This window comes from Adiantum capillus-veneris, chromosome 12 (assembly GCF_014529385.1).
Source record: "Adiantum capillus-veneris isolate H3 chromosome 12, ASM1452938v2, whole genome shotgun sequence".
NCBI classification, from domain to species: domain Eukaryota; kingdom Viridiplantae; phylum Streptophyta; class Polypodiopsida; order Polypodiales; family Pteridaceae; genus Adiantum; species Adiantum capillus-veneris.
This window is the reverse complement of record NC_140942.1, coordinates 73,892,408-73,911,552: the sequence shown is the minus strand read 5'-3', so window position 1 is coordinate 73,911,552 and position 19,145 is coordinate 73,892,408. Positions and strand designations below refer to the sequence as shown.

At 42.6% G+C, this 19,145-nt stretch overlaps 1 protein-coding gene, 1 long non-coding RNA gene and 1 pseudogene across 2 annotated transcripts; 2 read left to right on the top strand and 1 right to left on the bottom strand.

Annotated features, from left to right (window-relative positions):
- Positions 1-4,943: 4,943 nt before the first annotated feature.
- Positions 4,944-6,331, top strand: LOC147445955 (cold shock protein 2 pseudogene; annotated as a pseudogene).
- Positions 6,332-9,998: 3,667 nt separating this feature from the next.
- On the bottom strand, positions 9,999-10,937 carry LOC147445954 (uncharacterized). Its single transcript, XM_086525282.1, has 2 exons — positions 10,426-10,937; positions 9,999-10,335 (listed from the first exon to the last, which is right to left on the bottom strand). Exons 1-2 carry the CDS (start codon positions 10,847-10,849, stop codon positions 10,301-10,303), a joined length of 459 nt encoding a protein of 152 aa, XP_086381408.1. The 5' UTR covers positions 10,850-10,937; the 3' UTR covers positions 9,999-10,300.
- Positions 10,938-14,200: 3,263 nt separating this feature from the next.
- On the top strand, positions 14,201-15,412 carry LOC147445953 (uncharacterized). Its single transcript, XR_015189924.1, has 2 exons — positions 14,201-15,024; positions 15,132-15,412. It is a non-coding gene; the product is annotated as an uncharacterized LOC147445953 (long non-coding RNA).
- Positions 15,413-19,145: the final 3,733 nt, after the last annotated feature.

Below are 19,145 nucleotides of genomic sequence, written 5' to 3'. Positions count from 1 at the left end.
ATGGGGACAAACCGTTCAGGACCCAGTGGTACCCTAGATGACAATCTATCCAAGCGAGCAGAAGACACAAGTAGGGATTCAGCTAGTGACTCTTCACTAGATATCGGCCGTAATAAAAAATTAGACAAGAAGAGTAAATGATATAAGAGGCAACGATATCGAGCAAATGTGCGTGCTAGAATAAATGAAAAGAAATCTACCGCAGAATGGCTTAATTATATAGGGGAAGAGCTTAAAAAGATCTAAGCAAGAGTTGAGGCTCGAGAAAGACAACAACGTCTTAGACGCCAACGAGAGGCAAATCTGGGAATCACGAAAGCGTTTTTTGAAGACACTGATGATGATTCATTGGAATCTCAGCCACCTCTACGATATCCAATTGAACTAAATAGCCTCTATGGGAGAGTACTATATAACACATCATTGGATACAGGAGCTCAACATAATTTGTTATCCTATGGAGTTTGGTGTCAGCTAGGAAAACCATCCCTATCCACAAGCACCATCCAAGTCAAGGGTGTCAATAAGAAGAAGAACATTGTTTTTGGAATCCTACACACTCCTGTTATTTATGACAATGAAACTGTGGTTCAAAGCTTTTTGGTCATGCCTGTTGGTACTATGGAGGGTAATATAAACCTGGGGCGCAAATGGATGTCTGCAGTGAAATGTAATATCGATTGAGAGACCAGGAGTATCACGACGCAAAAACCAACTCATGGCCTCACGGCTCAAGGAATAACACCTGAAATCTCACCTCTTCATAACTCAAAAAACAACAAAATATTGCCACTCCAAAAAGTCACAACATCCTTGCTAGTAGCACAACCCTCTAAAGCTTTAACTTCCATGGCTACGATAGATAGTGCTACATCAAAGGCTCCACATGATATGACCAAGGGTACATATCAATGGGTCCCCAAGGTATCGTTATCGGACCCCCCTATGGTTCAAGTTAATTCACAAAGGAAACCTCAAAGGAAGGCATCCACTCAGGTTAAGAAGGTGAAAACCAAATCATGTTGGATTACCAAACACCTCTTAGAAGCCCAAGGCTACTATGATGGAAATGATCGAATTTGGGTACCTAAACGTAAATCGTGTCCTTCCCTATCCACTATGAAACCATGTGAGTCAAACCTTGTGATTCCAAAGCCGATGGAAGACCGTGGGAAGGGAAAGATCACAGAATGTGACACACCTATTCCAGAGCTAGTTTGGGTTCCAAGGCAAAACCAATCTATTCGGCTTAGCTCAGGAAAGGGGGATTTCCATGAAGATTATAGCTTCTCATGTGATGCATCCATAGAGGTAAAAGCTTCTACACAACCTCCACCTACCATAGGCAGCCTCCATGAAGCTACAAAAGATTTGACACCTCTCATTGTTCAATTATTACTTGATGCACTACTTCAAGTTTGTTCATGGGAGAGTACCTTACCACCCTTGCAACTCGATGAGGCACCCAAGGTAATAGAGAACTATTGGCTAAAATGCTCACCTATTACCAATTGGAATAACTGGTTCCAAAAGGTGATGACATCCTTTTAAAGTATGATCTACCCAAGGAAGGGGGGAGTCTTCATTCATGGGAGCCTATTGAATTATTTCCCTCTTACCCTTGTTTCCCTGACCCTTGAGCTTTCCGATTTTAGGAATTGTATATATATATAGTAACTAACCACCCTAGTTTAAAACAAAACTAAAAATAAAAATAAAAAAATAGTAAAGAGCAAGAGCAATTAGCAAACAAGTGCGCACAATACTAGTCAAAATCATTGACCCAGACCTACACATATCACATCAGGTACATTGAAACAGAAACCTATGTCATCAAACGCCTAACCATCCTCTATTTGTGTTCTCAGATATGGCTGAATCTTACAAATTTTCTTTTAACTTGTCCCAAGTAATGTATTTATGTTATCCTCATATTTCCTCCGAATGGGATTCGGTTAAAACACTCGCTTGTGAGAGAAATGTTGAAGAGTTAGAGTGGCTGGTCCGCCTCTTGACTATGATGGATCCCTATTCTATCGAGGAAGTTTGCCCAATTGCCCAAGTTTACCCTTTTTCCCAGGCTGAGTATGCATGCCTTGTGACATTCCTAATACTAGAAGAGGACGAGGACGATAATGGTGATTGGATAGACGAGACACACGAACTTACCGAAGAGGATTACACCCACCTTGATGATGAGGATGGCGGTTTATCCTTAGAGCTACCGATCGAGCTCTCCAACCTCCACTTACTTTGATCCTCATCACTCGAGTGATGGAGGGTTGGTAGGATTAGTACGATAGGAGTGTTTCTGTTTTAGAGTTTAGTGATTACCAAAGTTCTTTTTTCCCACTGATGTGCCTCTAGAAGGTGGATGTTTGGTGGTGACTATTGTGCAATTTGTGACTACATAAGGATGCCTTCGAAGGACAACGACAATGGATGTTTACATGTTACAATGGATGTTCTCCATTATATCAGGTGTACTACTTCCTTTTATCTATGTTTTCCACAGTTACATGTTTACATCTTGTCATTTGAGTTTCTAACAATGCATAAAATTTATGAAGTTGTGACATTGCCAATTTAGATGCTATAATTTTTTCAAACTTCTAGTACCTTGTTCTTCTCTTTGAGTTTGGTCTATCAGTTGGCTTTAAGTAGGTATTAGGACCTTATGCTAAACTAAGCCACTTAATTGCTGACTTTAATTCCTGAATAGTCTATTAATTGTAGTAACTTCAGTAATGTTTTAGGCTATGAGGATATAGTTCTCTCTAGCTTATTCCACCTAAGTGTGACTTTTGTTGTGGAAGTCTATGTGTTAAGCTGGTATTTGAGACCTCGAGTCTCCCGGCTAGTTTATGCTCAAGCTGGTATTTCAGACCTCGGTCTCCCAGCTCCTGGTATTTGAGACCTCAAGTCCCCCAGCTACTTGTAGCAACTATGACAACAAAAAAAAAAAGAGAAAGGAGAAAGAAAATAGCACAAACTTCCTTGTATTTTATGTTGATCACACTTAGATGCTATAAGTGACAAGATCATTAGTGTTTAGACCCCGACGAGCATTCCTAGGGTTAACTACTCTTTAGTCGACATTTTTTAATTAACATTGGTCAATCTAGTACTTACTTTGGCCCTAGCTCTTGTGTACTTCTCTTACAGTCAACCTAATAGACATTAACTCAATTGCATTTTATTCCGGTACTACCCTCGTTCTAGTTGGCAATGTTACAATTCATGAATTTTTTTCTCATTTCCTAGAATATTATGTATGCATTTCACTTATTGCATGCTTGCACATGCTACCTTTGAGCTTTCACATTGTTGTTTTTCTTTTGCTATACAGGTACTCCTATTGTGAATCCCGATGCTACACTGTTATATTCCGAGGGCGGAATCTACATCAGGAAGGGGGGCATGTTAACCACCGGCGTCCACTTCTAGTAGTCATGGGTCGGGCTTATTGGTCCAATAGGAAAAGGGTAAGAGTGATTTCCGATGAGAGGCGCATTCTAAATGGAACATTCAAGGGTTAGTTGGCTAAGCATGGGCGCCCAAGTGTGTGGGCGAGCTCATATAAAAGTCACCTAAACCTAAAAATCACTCATTCTCTCACTTGTGCAATTAAAGAGTGCTATTGCTCCATCTCCATGTTCTTCTTCATCTCCTTGTGTGTGTGTGTATGAGAGAGAGAGAGAGAGAGAGAGAGAGAGAGAGAGAGAGAGAGAGAGAGAGAGAGAGAGAGTGATCGAGCATTACGACGGCATGACGGCGGTTGAGCGCGGCACGACGATAGCTCCCTCTTCTTCGTGGCGAGGAATCCTCCACGAAGGCGAGCGTAGGGCGGTGAGTGGTACACCCTTGTTCTCTTGAGCTTGATAGATTAGTCTGCTTGTGTGCTTGCAGCCATTTGTCGCTCGCACACAGTGTACGGCAAGTCCCTAGCTTTGACACGTGCGATAGAAGCGCACAGAGAGGAGCTTGTAACTTGTGGGACTCGAAGGACGCTGGCGATTCTAGAAACTGAAGGTTGCAGTTAATCGCGAGTCTTGAGTTGGACGACAAGAGCGCCTTGGAAAGAATCAATCGATATTTGAGAAAAGCTGCGAAAGATTCTTCATACCAAATCAAAGTGGGAAGCAACAAGAGTGATGAATCTTTACTCTCGAGGCATTACTCAGCTTTGAGTAATGCATCTCTCATTCTAGCCCAGTAGCCTTGATTACATGGCAAGCCGTAGCCCTCCTCATCTCAGTTTGATATAGAGCTTTAGTCGCAGGCTACAGTTAGTCAACGAGCGAGCCCGCTATTCCTTGCTAGTGATTCAACTTTCAAGTTTCGAGTTCCGCTTTGCTGTCCAAATTACCAATGCGTTAAAATTTCCCTATATTACAATATACGAAGCATACCTTAACTTTTTTATTTTTAAGGTGCATGGTAGTGTATGCACAAACAAAAATTGACCCTTCCAAATGGGATTCCATAGTTATTAGTGATTCTCAAAATCCATAGGACACACTCTAGGTACAAGTTATAACTCCAAAAGTCCAAATTCCAAGCATTGGCACGATTAATCTCTGTAGGGCACTTTGAGAGGTTGCCCTTCCCTAGGAAGGTCTTGCAAAAATAAGCAAGCAGGGCCAACCGAGCAAGGAAGGTAAATATGGCCGATGTGTGCAAGGCTAGCAACAAAGGAAGGACGGAAAGGATTGCAAACCCCCCCCCCCCCCCCCCCCCCCCTCGGCCCTTCCACACACACGCACACGCACACACACATAGTGACGCATGCATGCTAATGTGGGCATCAATCATAGACACAAAAATGCGAGGAATTGTGAGCATGAATACCGCACAAGTTCACAACAATGATAGAAGCATATAATCATAATGAAGAAGACATCCCATATAATCCAAGCTCAAGCCATGCCCCATCAATGGGCCATCATCCATGAGAATCACATGCAATCATCAAGGGGGTCCCATATATTTAGCCGAAGACTGACCGTCCGATCACGACTTGAAGAAAGAAAAGCCGTTAGATCACGCTGACGGGTGCCTTGGCGGCTTTGTGTGGGGCAAAGTCGAAAACCCTAATCTGCAGCAGCTCTCTCTCCTTCAAAACCCTCACTTTGCCATTGTTGAGCTCGCCATTGCCCATTTGCCTGCGTTCTTCGTTCTCGTCTTCGTTGCGTTTTTTCTGCCCCTGTCGCCCACCATGGCAGCTGACCCCCCGAAGAAGACAGGCAAAGTCAAGTGGTTTAACAATACCAAGGGCTTCGGCTTCATTACTCCTGACGATGGCAGCGAGGATCTGTTCGTTCATCAGACCTCAATTGTTTCTGAGGGTTTCCGCTCTCTTGCTGACGGTGAGTCTGTGGAGTTTTCTGTTGAGCAGGGAGACGATGGGCGAACCAAAGCATTGAATGTAACCGGGCCTGAAGGGAGCCCCGTGCAGGGGGCAAGCAGGGGAGATGGTTATGGAGGGGGCGGCAGAGGCAGGGGAAGAGGAAGAGGGGGAAGGGGAGGGGGTGGATATGGCGGGTACTATGCAGGTGGTGGCGGTGGCGGTGGTGGGAGTGCTTGCTACAACTGTGGTGAGTCTGGGCATATTGCACGTGACTGCCCTGAGGGTGGAAGCAGAAGAGGAGGCGGCGGTGGTGGCCGTGGTGGAGGCAATTGCTACAGTTGTGGGCAGCCAGGTCACATTGCACGTGATTGCAATGCAGGAAACTAGCACTCTCTCACCTCAGTTCATGTCTGGTATTCTCTTCTTACGATTCTGTCTACCCCCTTTTTTGGTGCTCTTCTTACATTGCTTGTGCAATCCCTGGGTGAGGGTTTGAAACAGTTCCATGTGAGGGCTTGATTTAGCCCCACGTGAGGGTTTGAAACACATGCTCGCGGTTTCGCAAAGGCAGTTCTCTTTTTCGAACGCAGAGGCTCTCCATTGCTAGTACCCTTCTTATTCAGCGCTGCATTCATGTATCCTCGGTTTTCCATTCATGTATGCGCTGGCAGGTGCTCCAATTGCTTTGCCTGCAATTGTTGTTCCATTCGTGTCTAGTGCAACCCCACTCAACAGAAGTGCTCGTAATTTTTGTCGCATGCATCCATGTATGAGTTGCTTTCCTTCTTACTTCCAGAAGGTTCAAGTTTGCAGCTCTCAGAAGACGTCCCCATGCTCACTATTTTTGTATCCTCCGGAGCTCTTCTGTAGAGGATGGTTGGTGTGGAGCTCTGTACTGAGGTTGCATTGCTCTGTTGTAGCTCTACTTGTATCTTTGAACATTGGCTGTAAGAATGCTAGCAATTCAACTTTTAGGAACAAGCTTGTGTCAAGTGTGGTTTTGCTTACTGATGCTGAACGTTTTTGTTGATGACATAAAATTTTCTGTGCAGCGCGTTTTTGCTCGCTGATGTTGTTGCTTTGTATGCCATGTTCCGTATCAGTGCCTATACTATTTGTTATTTATGGTTACCTTGTGGTTGTCATTCCCATTTGAGGCGTCCTGTGAAGTGCCCTGTGAAGAGTTTCAGGAGCTTGTTGCAGAATAATTTTCCAGTGTTATGAAAGAGGAGTAGTTATTGAATGTTAGGTTTCTGGGGCTTGTTGCTAATGCTCTAGTAGAGTTTCTTAATGTTGTGCTCTATGGATATCTTGTTATGGAGAAGATTGGCTCTTTGTCTACCTGTTTCCTTACGGAAGTGAGGGCGGCGGCGTCTATTCAGTGGTTAAGGTGGGCCCATTATAGTTACATGGATGTGAGTCAGTAATGGGAACGGGAAGGTACTCAATTGAGCAATGTGACCATGTCTTTGGAGCAGGAATGGTAGGGAAAAACACTTAGAATTATGTATATTTTAGCTCTATGACTTATAGAGCATTTATGTAGTAGACACCACTTAATAATCCACATCTGGCACAAATTATAACTGAGCATTTATGTAGTAGATACTCCCAAAGCCTTGGGAGGTAAATAGTTTAATTTCAGGGCAATTGCACCAAGTTATGCCTTAATGGCGAAAAAGTAAAGGTGGCAGCCGAGGCATTATTCCCAGAGGCATTACAATGTGTGACGAACTCATACCGCTGTAAAAAGAATCGCGAGGGAGGAGAGACTCTTACTAAGGCACTTCAAGGGACCTCTAAGCACCACAGGAGCAAGAGAGTCTAAACTCCACAGCAAGAGAGGTAGTTAAAAGGGAGAGTCTTTTCACCGATTTGCGTTGTGGGGTTGATATGGTGGGCTGATGTTTGTCTGCATTTTAGTGCTCGAAAAAAAGCCTAGTTTAAGTGTAATCCCACCCTACAAAGTCTGAAATTTACTTCTAAATTTTAAATCTTTCAAAGTTTTAAAGGAATTAATGTTAAAAACATTCAACATTTGTCAATTTACCTCTCTACTAGTTCTCAAATGTAGGTCTGTAAAGGTTCTGGAAATTTTTCCGAGCACTGGTGCTTTCATGTGTAAAGTTGTCAGTTGGGAGGCTACCGCATCTAGCGAGTACTGTCCATGATGAATTGATGGCTGAGCTCCTAACCGGCCCTTCTCTTGAAAACTTCTCTTCAAAATTGAAGATGGGCTTTGCCTGGATTTGCTTCACTTCATTGTTTGCGATTAAGATAAAGACTCCAAGACTATATGTAGGGTGGGCTACGGTCGTGAGTGCGAGTGAGCCTCCAATGATTGAATATTAGTCTTGAAGCACATTGACTAATCCTTCATAAAAATTCAATGTGCATGAGAAAAGAAGAAGGAAGAGAAGAGACTAGAGATTTTAACATCGTAGGAACAATTCCAAGAGACCGCAGATATATCAGACATGTCTCTTTGCAAAAAGAGAGAGAGAGAGAGAGGATTTGCAGGGCACTCCATTATTTCAAAAGACAATCGCAGGGAAGTACCTATGGAAGGGCAATTTGCCCTTTTAATGACAAACTATCACTATAATTTTTTTGTGGTAGGGAATGGTCATATAGTGAGCCGGCCTCCGCCGGCCGCCATGTGGTCACACATATTACAAGGATTGGTCTTTGCACGACCATTCCATTCTTGATCGTCAAGGCCGTTGGGAGGGGGGCTAGGTACAGAGGCTCCACAATACAATGGTTTTGTTACTGTAGAGATTGCACAGTCTGCCAAATATTCCAAGCGTTGAGTTGTCGGTTAGTTATCGGTTGCTGGAGCAAGTTTTGCATGTTGACATGGACAACAATGATTAGCACAAAATCTGGCGTTTTGTGTGTTGAGTTGGTAGATGCTTGATCAATTTTCGCCTGCTGATTTGGGCAACAATGATTGGCAGCCAGATGTGATTCTCTGTCTACTAATTGGGCAAGCATCGAGAGGTTGTGGGGTGGGATTCCTCACAATAAATGACAGGTGATTGACGGCTCATATCACCTCCCCTTGACCAACGACCTTGACGGGGTAGGGAATGGAGACTTAGTGTTCATTCCTCATAATACCTGCGATCACTTGGCGACCGGTGGAGGCTGGGAGCCATGGGGGAGCAGGTATTATGAGTGAATGGACACTAAGTGTCCATTTCCGACCATCAAGGGTCCGAGGGAGGGGGGGCAACATTTTTTGAGGGAGTAGGCAGCACATTAGTGACCAGCGTTGACATAGCTTGAAGCTTGCAGGTGCACTTAGTCACTGTTCAGATTACTGCATAGAAGTTAGATTACAGAGCCAATGATGGGTTGCATGGACAATCATTACCCATTATGCATGTTGAGGTGTCAACAGGAGGCAATATTCCTGTTGTTGAGAGGATGTCTGACAACGATTGGCTGCTGTGACAGTTGCATGGACTTGATTTGGATGTTGAGGTGTCAGGAGCAGGCACGATTTCGACTGTTGAGTTGGTGCATGCTGAGTGATTGTCACCTGCAGCTTTTCTGCATGCTGACTTGGCAAAATTCCACGGTTGGAGCGTTGCATTCTGCAAAAGAAAGTCCACCAGGCGATGGACGGCCAGGAGGCACTGCCCCTCGACCCCGGACCTTGACGGTATGTTAAAACATGCCATAGATGATAGAGGAGAAGGGAGAAAGGTGTACATATGTTCTGAATATCAATTGCTAGTACTAAAATGTGTCCCCAATTTTTTTTTTTTAAATGACTCGTTTTCAATTTTTTATTTCAAAATAACATTTTCAATTTGCAAATAGATTTCTTCTTTTAAGAGCCTCATGACTTTTTGTTCAACTTTCTATTTTGAATCAGCATTTTCAGTTGGCAAAAGGATCTCTTCATTGAAGGGTTTCATGACTTCCCTTTCAAATTTATGTCTTAAAATGCCAATATGAACCTTCACCTTGTTGTAACTTAGTGACATGTTTGGTGAAGAATATAAGAAGGCAACATGTTTGGTGAACAATACAAGTGGATTTTCTATTGACAAGCATCAGTGTAAGTCAAAACATTCATTGTCCCCACTAGCGTTTTGGAAATACATGAAGACTAGAAGAGACTCCTATTTCGCATACTACTTTCCCATGAACAATGCTATAGCATGCTAAGTCGAATGGGCATCTTCACAAACACCCCTTTCGTTTGGGTAAAGGGGCCAATATAAGGCCACTTAAAACATGGGGGCCAATAGAGGGACGTTTAATTTGAAAGATATGGATTAAATGATAGGATTGACAGTTTTCAATGAAATTGATATGGAAAGATAGATCATATCAAGTGCTTGTCATTCCCAATGCCATCCTAGTCATAATTCCCATCTATTTAGGTAATATTTTCCATTTAATTTAAAGATGGCCTTGTTTTGGACCCCAGTCCGTTATTGGCACCTCTACCCTAGCAGGTACCATATTTTATTGTCTTTCCCTGCAAAAGGGAAATTTTGTGATCAGCCCTTCTAAGACAGACTCTTGATATTTTGGACTTCATATGATGGAAAAAAATGCCTTTATAAGAAGGGCAGATGGGTGCCAAAGGAGAGAGAGAGAGAGAGAGAGAGAGAGGTGACACAGTACGGACCGCATGGTGACGCATAATTTTTGTCAAAAAGAGACTTGGCCTACTCCTTAAGCTGTTGAAAAAGAACCAAGTATACATAGGTTGACTTGGGGTACTTTGTTAAGGAAGAAAACTTGTATTGTGGGTGGGCTTCAGGTTATTGACTAACAAAATATGGGATGAGAGGCTGTATTTGAGTTACCATCTACCTAATATGATTTTGACAGTGTTAAAACTGTGAGGCAGCTCCAATCCATGTTATTCATAGTAATTCTAGGTCTGTAGCTTTGCTAATGGAGAATTGGGCTTTGTTTGCTTGGTCAGTAGCCCCCTTCCTTCTCCTCTGGCCACTCTCCTGCAAAATAGAGTTAGCTGAGTCAAATTGTTGCTTCTGATCTGTGTGGAGAGAGAGAGAGAGAGAGAGAGAGAGAGAGAGAGAGATTACCATTAAGCACCTCATCCCCATCGACACTCTCTTCATCACCACCAAGAAAGACAATGCGAGATTTTACCAGCGGACGCTGCGAGGACGGAGAGGGAGGGGCTGTGCATCGAATCCGAGGAAGATTACAAGTGCGAGGAAGAAGGAAAGCTTGGTCACGAGAAAGGCCAGGAATGGGAGGGCCTAGGAACACAGAGCACATGCATTGCGGTCCCAAGCCTCGCAAGGTGTCGCAGCACTCGGGTGCTGGTGATGATGCGCCGATAGATGCATTGCACACGCTCAGCTCCTCCATTGCACTGCTGCAGTCAATTGTAGCCTCAGGTGGGTCTGCATTTTCTTGCCCTTGTGCTCTCATCCCCGCGGGAATAGCTGCCACTACAAGCACCACCCACATCACACGCATTGTCTGCAGCTTCATCATCATTCCCTCCTCAATATTACCACACACACACACACGGGCTCTCTCTCTCTCTCTCTCTCTCTCTCTCTCTCTCTCTCTCTCTCTGCAAATTCTGCAGTTCTCCTCTCTTATATATAAGCGCCTCCTCCCTATGCACGCTTTTTTCATTGGGTCTGTGTGAAATATCAGCTCTTCTGCATTTCTCACCTTCTTGCACATCGAGTACATCATTTCTATTGTGCTTGGAGGGGATACTCTAGGACTACATTCCCAGACGAGACCCCGCGCGAGTGTATGTGAGTGTCTGTAGACATACAAAATTGCTGAGCAAATATTAACAATGCACGACCTCTTTGCTATTAAAGAATGGCGTGCAAAGTTTTCTATGCATATGTTTTGAAAGAATTTTTATTTTTCTGAGATTGGGGAGACCTAATTGGTGAATGGATTTTTTTTTGTTTTCTTAAACAAGTGTTAATGTGAGTAAGTAAGGGAATATGTTTGCTCGATTCTAAAAAGAAATGGGTAATCGGTAAAATCTACAGAGATTCTATTTCGTGCACGATCCGAACAGACAGACATACATTTGATTACTTTATAGTTTTTAGTACTTTTATTTTTTCATAAAGTAGAATTACTTGAAAAGAAGTATAGTGTCAACAACGAGGGCTAGCTTAGTTGATAGCGCAAGAGCCTCGCTCTTGTGTCCAAGGTCTTGGGTTCAAACCCCCTTAACAGCTCGTGTGATATGTAGCCCTTGGTGGTGATGTTCCCCAAGCCTATATGATGGGTTGGCCTACCTTATCTAGTTGGGATGCTCCACCTCATGGAGTTGGATGTGTGAGTTGTAATTTCAAGTTGTAGGTCTCTCTCTCTCTCTTACAAAAAAGAAGAAGGACAGTTACAAAAGATGGCAACCCTTTGGGACGAGTAGGGCCAAAATCTCCATACAAGGGAGTGCCTAACCATAGGCAAACAAGGTATGTCAAAGACAAGATACAACCTTATTGGGAAGGGCTAAGAAATGTAGTAAACTCAAACATGATACTATAGACAAATTGTGAAGAGCATGTGGCCAATAGAGCTTCAAACCCCATATGAATATGGGATGCATTTTCTTTCCAAGTTGCAGAACTGAGCTTTGGTTGATTGAGAATCGTTCTTGGACTGCAATAATGCGGAAGATTTTGCCCTTCCTCAACGTGGGTGGCAGCCAAGTGTAGTGCCAATTCACCATAAAAGCTGCCGAAGAGTATCATGAAGTTGCTGCCCAGAGACCAAAAACTAATGTATGGTAAGACTAGTGGTGGTCTTTTTCTAGCCAGGGGAAGTTGCCAAATACTACACAAAGAGTAACAAAAGAGCTTCAGACAATGTTTTGAATGCAAAACTGCTGAGAGACTGCTACGGGGATGCAGAGCCTTTATAATGCAAGACCTTCAGTGAGACATCATACAATTACTGCAAAGAGAGACATTCAATCATCCTCAATCTCTTGGGGGATTAGATGGTGGAGAATGTCTCCCTTTAAACCCGCCAACAACAATGAGGACATAATATCCTTGAAAGTGGTCAAGGCTTCATCAACTAGAGTACCAAACTTGGAGTTAACGGTAAGTGCTATCCTTTTAGCCTTATGTTTGAGGGGTTCAACTGAGTTGCAAAGGGAACCCTCAAACAATGATTTTTTTCTCTGGATCTAGACCTACCACAAAACGTGAGATCTTAAAACATTCCACAGAACACACTAGCCATCTCCAATAGTTGATCTTGTAATCCTCTAGTATGGATACCTCTCGCCTTCTCCTTAAACAACTCTATCTTGCTCACAACAAGATCAACACAAGGTGGGGAGATAATATAAGTATTAGAAATTTCTTGTGGAGTTGGGAAAACCCATCCCTAAATACATCCTCTGGTGTCCAATGCCAGCTTTGAAAGTCTTATGTCCTCTGATGTAGAGAGCATGATCTTATTTCCTCTCATCCAAAACAAATGGAATCTCTGAGGAAGGTGTGCAAAAACCTGGTATAGATGGATGTCCAAAGAGATCCTTAACATCAAGCGAAGCTGAAGGCGATCGGGGAGCACCACATAAGGAGAGTGAGAGAGAGAGAGAGAAGGAGACACACACACGATGTGGGTGGGGAGACTCCAAAGAGTGAGCAGCCCCCTATACACTTATGCTATGTATAAGGTATACAAGTCAGTGGGCGCCCAGACTCTGGGCGGCCGGGCAAGGCACAGACGCCTATACTCCAACAACCTCCCACTTAAAGGTGACTGTGCCTTTAAGCAAGGGAACCTAGTCTAAAGACTACAAAAGGTGAGAGAAAACCGCTCTCAACCGATGCCCACTGGCTGGCTGTGATCGTGTGCATCCGGTTGTCCTGCTCCCGTGTAAGTCCATACACCACCAGACGTACTGCACACGTACTGCAAGTATGTACACAATACCTGCATATCTCCCTCGTGCACTATGCCATCATCAGTCAACAAACGACTGACAACCCCAACTGCAAATGCTCCCACTGCAGCTGCGATATCCGGTCTCAGGATCAACATCTCATACATGAGACCACCGAATGCCGATGCAATGATAGCGGGCCCTGCTAGCTCTACGAAGCATGCATCAACATATATATCCCTCGCAATAGGCATCTCTGACTGACAAGGCGTGTCAGCCACATGCATCTCCTGACTGTCCACAAAAGACGCATCAACCTGTCGTGAAACCTCAGAGCAAACCAGCTGCTCTAGGTGTCTGCTGGAAGACATATCCTGCACAACTATATCCCCATGCTCACTGTCGAGCATAGAAAGGAATGATTGTATAATCGCTGACGTCTCAGCCTCCTCTGCAATCATCCACTGCAAACATGACCACTCAATCTGTTGTGACTCGCTAGAGCTCTCATGCTCTAACTCCGTATGCATAGACTCTTGCACAACGTCCTCCTGTCGTGACTCACTAGAGCAAGACCGCTCTACCTGTCTATCCTGCATAGAAGTATCTCGCACAACTGACTCTCTGCTTTGCTCAGTCAGTAGCAAAGCATGCATGTCTGACTCTGTCACCTCTCTGTGTGACTGCTCAAGTCATGCCCCAACTGTGTGCACAACGAGCTCACTACTCTGCACTCCATGCAAAGCATCCTGCAACCCACAAGCAAAAGAGACTCGCCTGCTCTCTCGCTCTCTACCTGGCTGCATGATCACAGAGACAACACCATCTCTCGCGTGGAAGGCCATCTCTAGCTTAGTGAGTCCTTGCTTGCACATGGATGGACAAGAAAGAAATTTTGTTTGCTTCTAATTGTTATGGAATGCATAAAGGTGAGGTAAAGCGCTTGATGAGTGATGGAAAGAGGAGGGAGGTTGTATGTCCTGATGTTGCGGTGCAATACAATGCATGTAAGGCTGGCTGTGACACATTTGATAGTATGGTTCTTGGGAGTGGTTATAGCTTGCAAAGTACAATGCATGGTTTTAAGTGGTGGCATGCAGGTTTTTGGGGTCTCATGGATTCCGTCTTCACAAATTGTTGGATCATTTGGAAAGACCTCTATGGCAAGAGGGATGTATTCAGGTTTGAGTTTATGCTACATATGCATGAGTAGCTGGTAAATAATGCTTTTAGGCCGTATGTGTGTAAGCGACCGGTGATAGAGGATGCATACAATGGCCATTTTCCCATTCGTTTGCATGATACAACAAGTAGGTATTGTGTGGTATGCTCAGCAAAACGGAAGAAGCTTTTGTCTGAGCACAAAGAAGTGCAGGGCTCGAAACCGTCCCGCACTATTTGGGGATGTGGTAAGTGTAAGAAGGTAATGTGTGCTGATCCTTGCTTCAAGGACTACCATGCAAGGGTAGTTGTTGATTTTCTCTTTGATGGTCGCTCGAGAGTCACTAGACGACGAGAATCCATCTTATGTAAGTCTTTTAGCATTCTTCATGGTCTAGTGACTGTTGTCATACTTGCATGGCTTAGGCCTAGTTTCTCATACTCTCTAACTTCTGTTTTTGCAGGACATGCAGGGTTTGGCTGATGGAGTCTACCCGATGGCTGGTTCTTTTTGCTGGTTTACTGGTTTTTTGTTGGTGACAGATGGCTGCTGGTTTTTCTGGTTTTTCTTTGCTGATGGTCGGTCCCTTTTGCTGGTCCTTCTGGCTACTGGTTTTTCCCTTTGATGATGGTAGGTTTTTACATTTGCTGTTGGTTTTTCCCTTTGCTGTTGGTCTGACATGGGCTGCCCTTATTTTGAGCTTATGGTCTGTTTCTTTGGTTGTGGTCTTATGGCAGGTAATATGGTTTCATGTGATATTTTGGCACGATCTTTTGTTGCGGCATTATGGTTGTCTATGGTTTCGGTTATGACAGATGCCTTTGGTTATGTCAAGAACTTCTATATGGTTGCCACCTAGTCGATTGTGTTGTTTCCAGGGATTGGGGATTGGGTGAAGACAATGTGCCTTTTGTTATGGTTTTGGTGATGTGCCTTGTGGCAAGGACAAGTTTAAGTGGTTGTTTTGGTCATGGGCCACTTTATGGTTATGGCAAGTGCTCAATTATGGATATGGAAATCTTTATATCTTGGTCTTTTTATGGCATATGTGTTTGTGGCAATTATGGATAGAGATGTTCTTGTGCCAAGTTATGTTTATGGTTTTTGCTAGGTTATGTTTATGGTTTTATTTGTTGCTTATGGTTATGGCAAGGGCCCAATTATGATTATGGCAATTGCACAAGTTGTGAGGTCCATTCTTGTTTTTTGATGGTTATGGTTTTATACTTCATGGTAGTGTCTCGCCAGGGTTTTGTCTTGTTACAATTTGCAATCTTGCCAGGGTTTTGGCTGGCCAAGGTTTGTTGTCTCGCCAGGCCAGGGTTTGAAATCTCGCCAGGGTTCAATCTCGCCAGGGTTTTTGTCTCCAGGTTATGGGTTGTGTCTGCGTTTTGTCACTTATAATAGCGGTTCTAAAATAGCCTACATCTGATCCAGTGTTTCCCTCTTGAAATTATGATTTTCCTTTCTCGCCAGGGGTTTTATGAGTTCTTGCCAAGGTTTTATGATTTATCTCGCCAGGGTCTCATGATTTATCTTGTTGGTTTGTTGTCCAGTTCTCTCTTGCCAGGGTTCACTCGGAGTGTTTTTACACTTGTTTATGGTAACAACTGTAGGAAAATTTTTTGGAAGATTATGTTTTGGTAAGGAAACATATGGCGACAATAGATGCTTGCTCTCCCATTGTAGATGGCTTGCTCTTTCTTTTCTTGTCCTCCTCTCATCGTCGCAAAGTTCATGAGTGTGTAATGTTCATTTGGAGCAAGTATTTGTGGTTTATGTACTCCAAGGTTTGTGATCTTGTGTATGATGGTTAGGTGGAGCGAGTTGATGAAGTTAATGTTCATGCCCAACTTTGTTAGGGTTTGTGCTGCTTGTTGATAATACTCCACTGGAGGGACTTGATGTGGTTTATGTACGGAAGGGTGTGCATGAGCCCTTTGCCAAATGCTTTCTAGGGTTTGTGGTCTTATGATTTATGTGCGCACTAAAGTGGTTTTATTAGGTACCAAGTCTGTTTGCTTAGTCTTCTCTATCTTACCAAAATTTTGTGATCCTTCTCGGTCTTCTTGGTGTTTTTAATCGCGCCAAGCATTTTACATCTTGCCAAGTATTTTTGACATGATGTTGTGGATGGCTTATGGTCTTGTGAACATGTGGTAGCTCCTGTCTCATGAATCTTATGGTATCACTAATGGGTTTTAGAATATGTTTCTCTTGAAACATGGAATAGCAACATGTGCCATGATATGATTATGATGGCATTATTGCCTTGTTATGGTTATAACTATGCTAGAATAGCACTTGTGATTTTAAAGACGTCCAAATGCTTATATTTATGGCTATCCTTTTGGCCAATGTACATATGGATCTCTTTCACATGGTTGTATGGTTTTTCTCATTAGGTCTATCTATCATTGTGGGAGGCTATGGTCATTGTAACTTATATTCATTGAACAATAGTATATGCAAGTCTTTTCAAATGTGGTGATGATGACCAATGTGGTATGCATATTAGGTTGAAAGAATTTGTTCTTGTTGTAAAGTTAGTGCTTTGACATGTTATCTTTTGTCCTTCTAGAATGGCTCTAATAAGCTTTATATTTTTAGAAAAAAATACATTGTTATAAAATGGTTTCTAATTTCTAATGTGCATAATGTTTTTTGGTCATACCTATTCATGGTGCACATGGAAAATTATCATGGAGGACCTTGATTCAAGCTTGCAAATTTGTTCCTCTACAATATAACTTACTAGTATTACAGTGTTCTATAGCTGGGAAGAATTTCTCATTCATAATCTCCTTGTCATTATCAATGGAGGATGAAAAGAAGTGACTTTTTTGTGTCAGTGATACCTAGCAAGAGTCATAGTGCTCATAAAGTGCTTCGTATACTAAATTGAATGATCAATTAGCCATGTGTAACCGTAAATGCACTTACACCTCAAACTGTCTAAAAACATGCTAATTTCAAGTAAAATGTGAGACTTCTAATAGATTTTTTGAGGTCATAGGTACTCTTCCAATTGAAATCTATACTATTATAGATTCCTGTAAAATTGTTGGAATGACTAGAACAATTTTTTTTTAGGAGCACTAAGCTACGCACTAATGGACTTCCCGTTTTTTGCTGTTTGTAAAAAAGCACTTACTTTGAGGGCTTAGTTCTTCCATTGGATTACACATTTCAACATTCTTATAATTTTTCCTAAAGCACATGGGTCTTGTGAATACTCTCAATGAAGGGTTTTGTGAATAAACACCTCTTCTAGGAGTTGTTAAGTTTTTCTTAGACCTTGCAAAGGACAGTTTTATGTCCTGTTAGGTTACCAACCTAGTGTTAACATTTTTCTTGATGATCATTAGTACCCATGATTTTGACAATTAACTTGGCTGATAATTTATTAGCTAGCAATTCCACATTCAATAGCCCAAGATCTCCTTGCTCTTTAGTTAGAGTACAATATTTGTATGCAACTTTAGATATCTTATTCAAACCTTCATCTCCACTCATAGAAACCTCTTGGCTAGAGAGTAAATTTAATGAATGTGATACTTAGAAGGTCTTCAACATGCAAGAAAATAAACCAATGAAGACATAGTGTAATGATTAAGGACAACGACCCAAGCTTATAGGGGAGGCTATAGAGTTTGCCAATGAAAGACCTTTCCCTGAATTTGTCTAGAACCCAATTTCACCATTGAGCCATAGACACACTGAAGCCCATTAGTACCCCCAACAAATTTTCCAATCTTCAATCTCTTGAAAACCTATATTAGCAACAATAGTTGGGTATCCTATAAGTAGTTCTTTTGAAGCCAATTTTGCTATGGTAGATAATTTGTGAGCCACTTGCCAAACAAAGTAAAGTGAGATATTGCCAAAAATGATAAAAACTCCCCATCATCGTGGGAAATGAAAACATTAGCATCATATTCAAACTATTGAAGACATAAATCAAAATCAAAATTTGATATGCCTATTCCCTTAATTGACTTCTTGTGCTTACAATCCTTGACCAGTCATCCTAAAGCATTTGAAGAGATAGAAAAAAAAAGGGAGCCAATGGAAATCCCTACTTGGCAGATCTCCTCAACTATTTAGTAGAGGTAAGCTCTCCATTTTTGTTACCCTTCCGTTTCTGTAGGCTTTGTTGGAAATAGGGTTGCAGGGAAACACACACAGCTTGGAGACAGCAAAGAAGCGCAAGGCACACGATAGAGAGTAGTATTTCTTAGTGTACAACGAAAAGATATGTTAGCTCTAGAATGCTGGGCGTATATACACAATGCACGGGGGAAAAAAACCTCCTAGTGATGGAAAAATGCCTCGGTGGTTCTAAGTGTGTTCACACACATCACTACCACATATGTATTGATAAAAAATCCTCCCTTGGGAGTGATGAAGTGAATGAGAGCTGGCACATAGAGTATAGGGAAGTGCCATGTCATGAGGACATGACCAATCCACAAAGGGGAGTAATCTCAAAGATTTGTGGAAAACTTCAAAATTCTCACGAGACAATGCCTTTGTGAAAAGATCTGCAAGGTTGTCCTGTGTTGGCACATAAGCCAAGCTGATCTTTCCTGATGAGAGTCTCTCCCTGACATAGTGATAATGCACCTCAATGTTCTTAGTGCGAGCATGAAAATGTGGGTTCCTCGCAATTGTCAATGTGCTCTGCTTGTCAGTGTAGATGATGTTGGCAATGTCCTGTTCAACACCCAAATCAAACATAAGGTATTTGA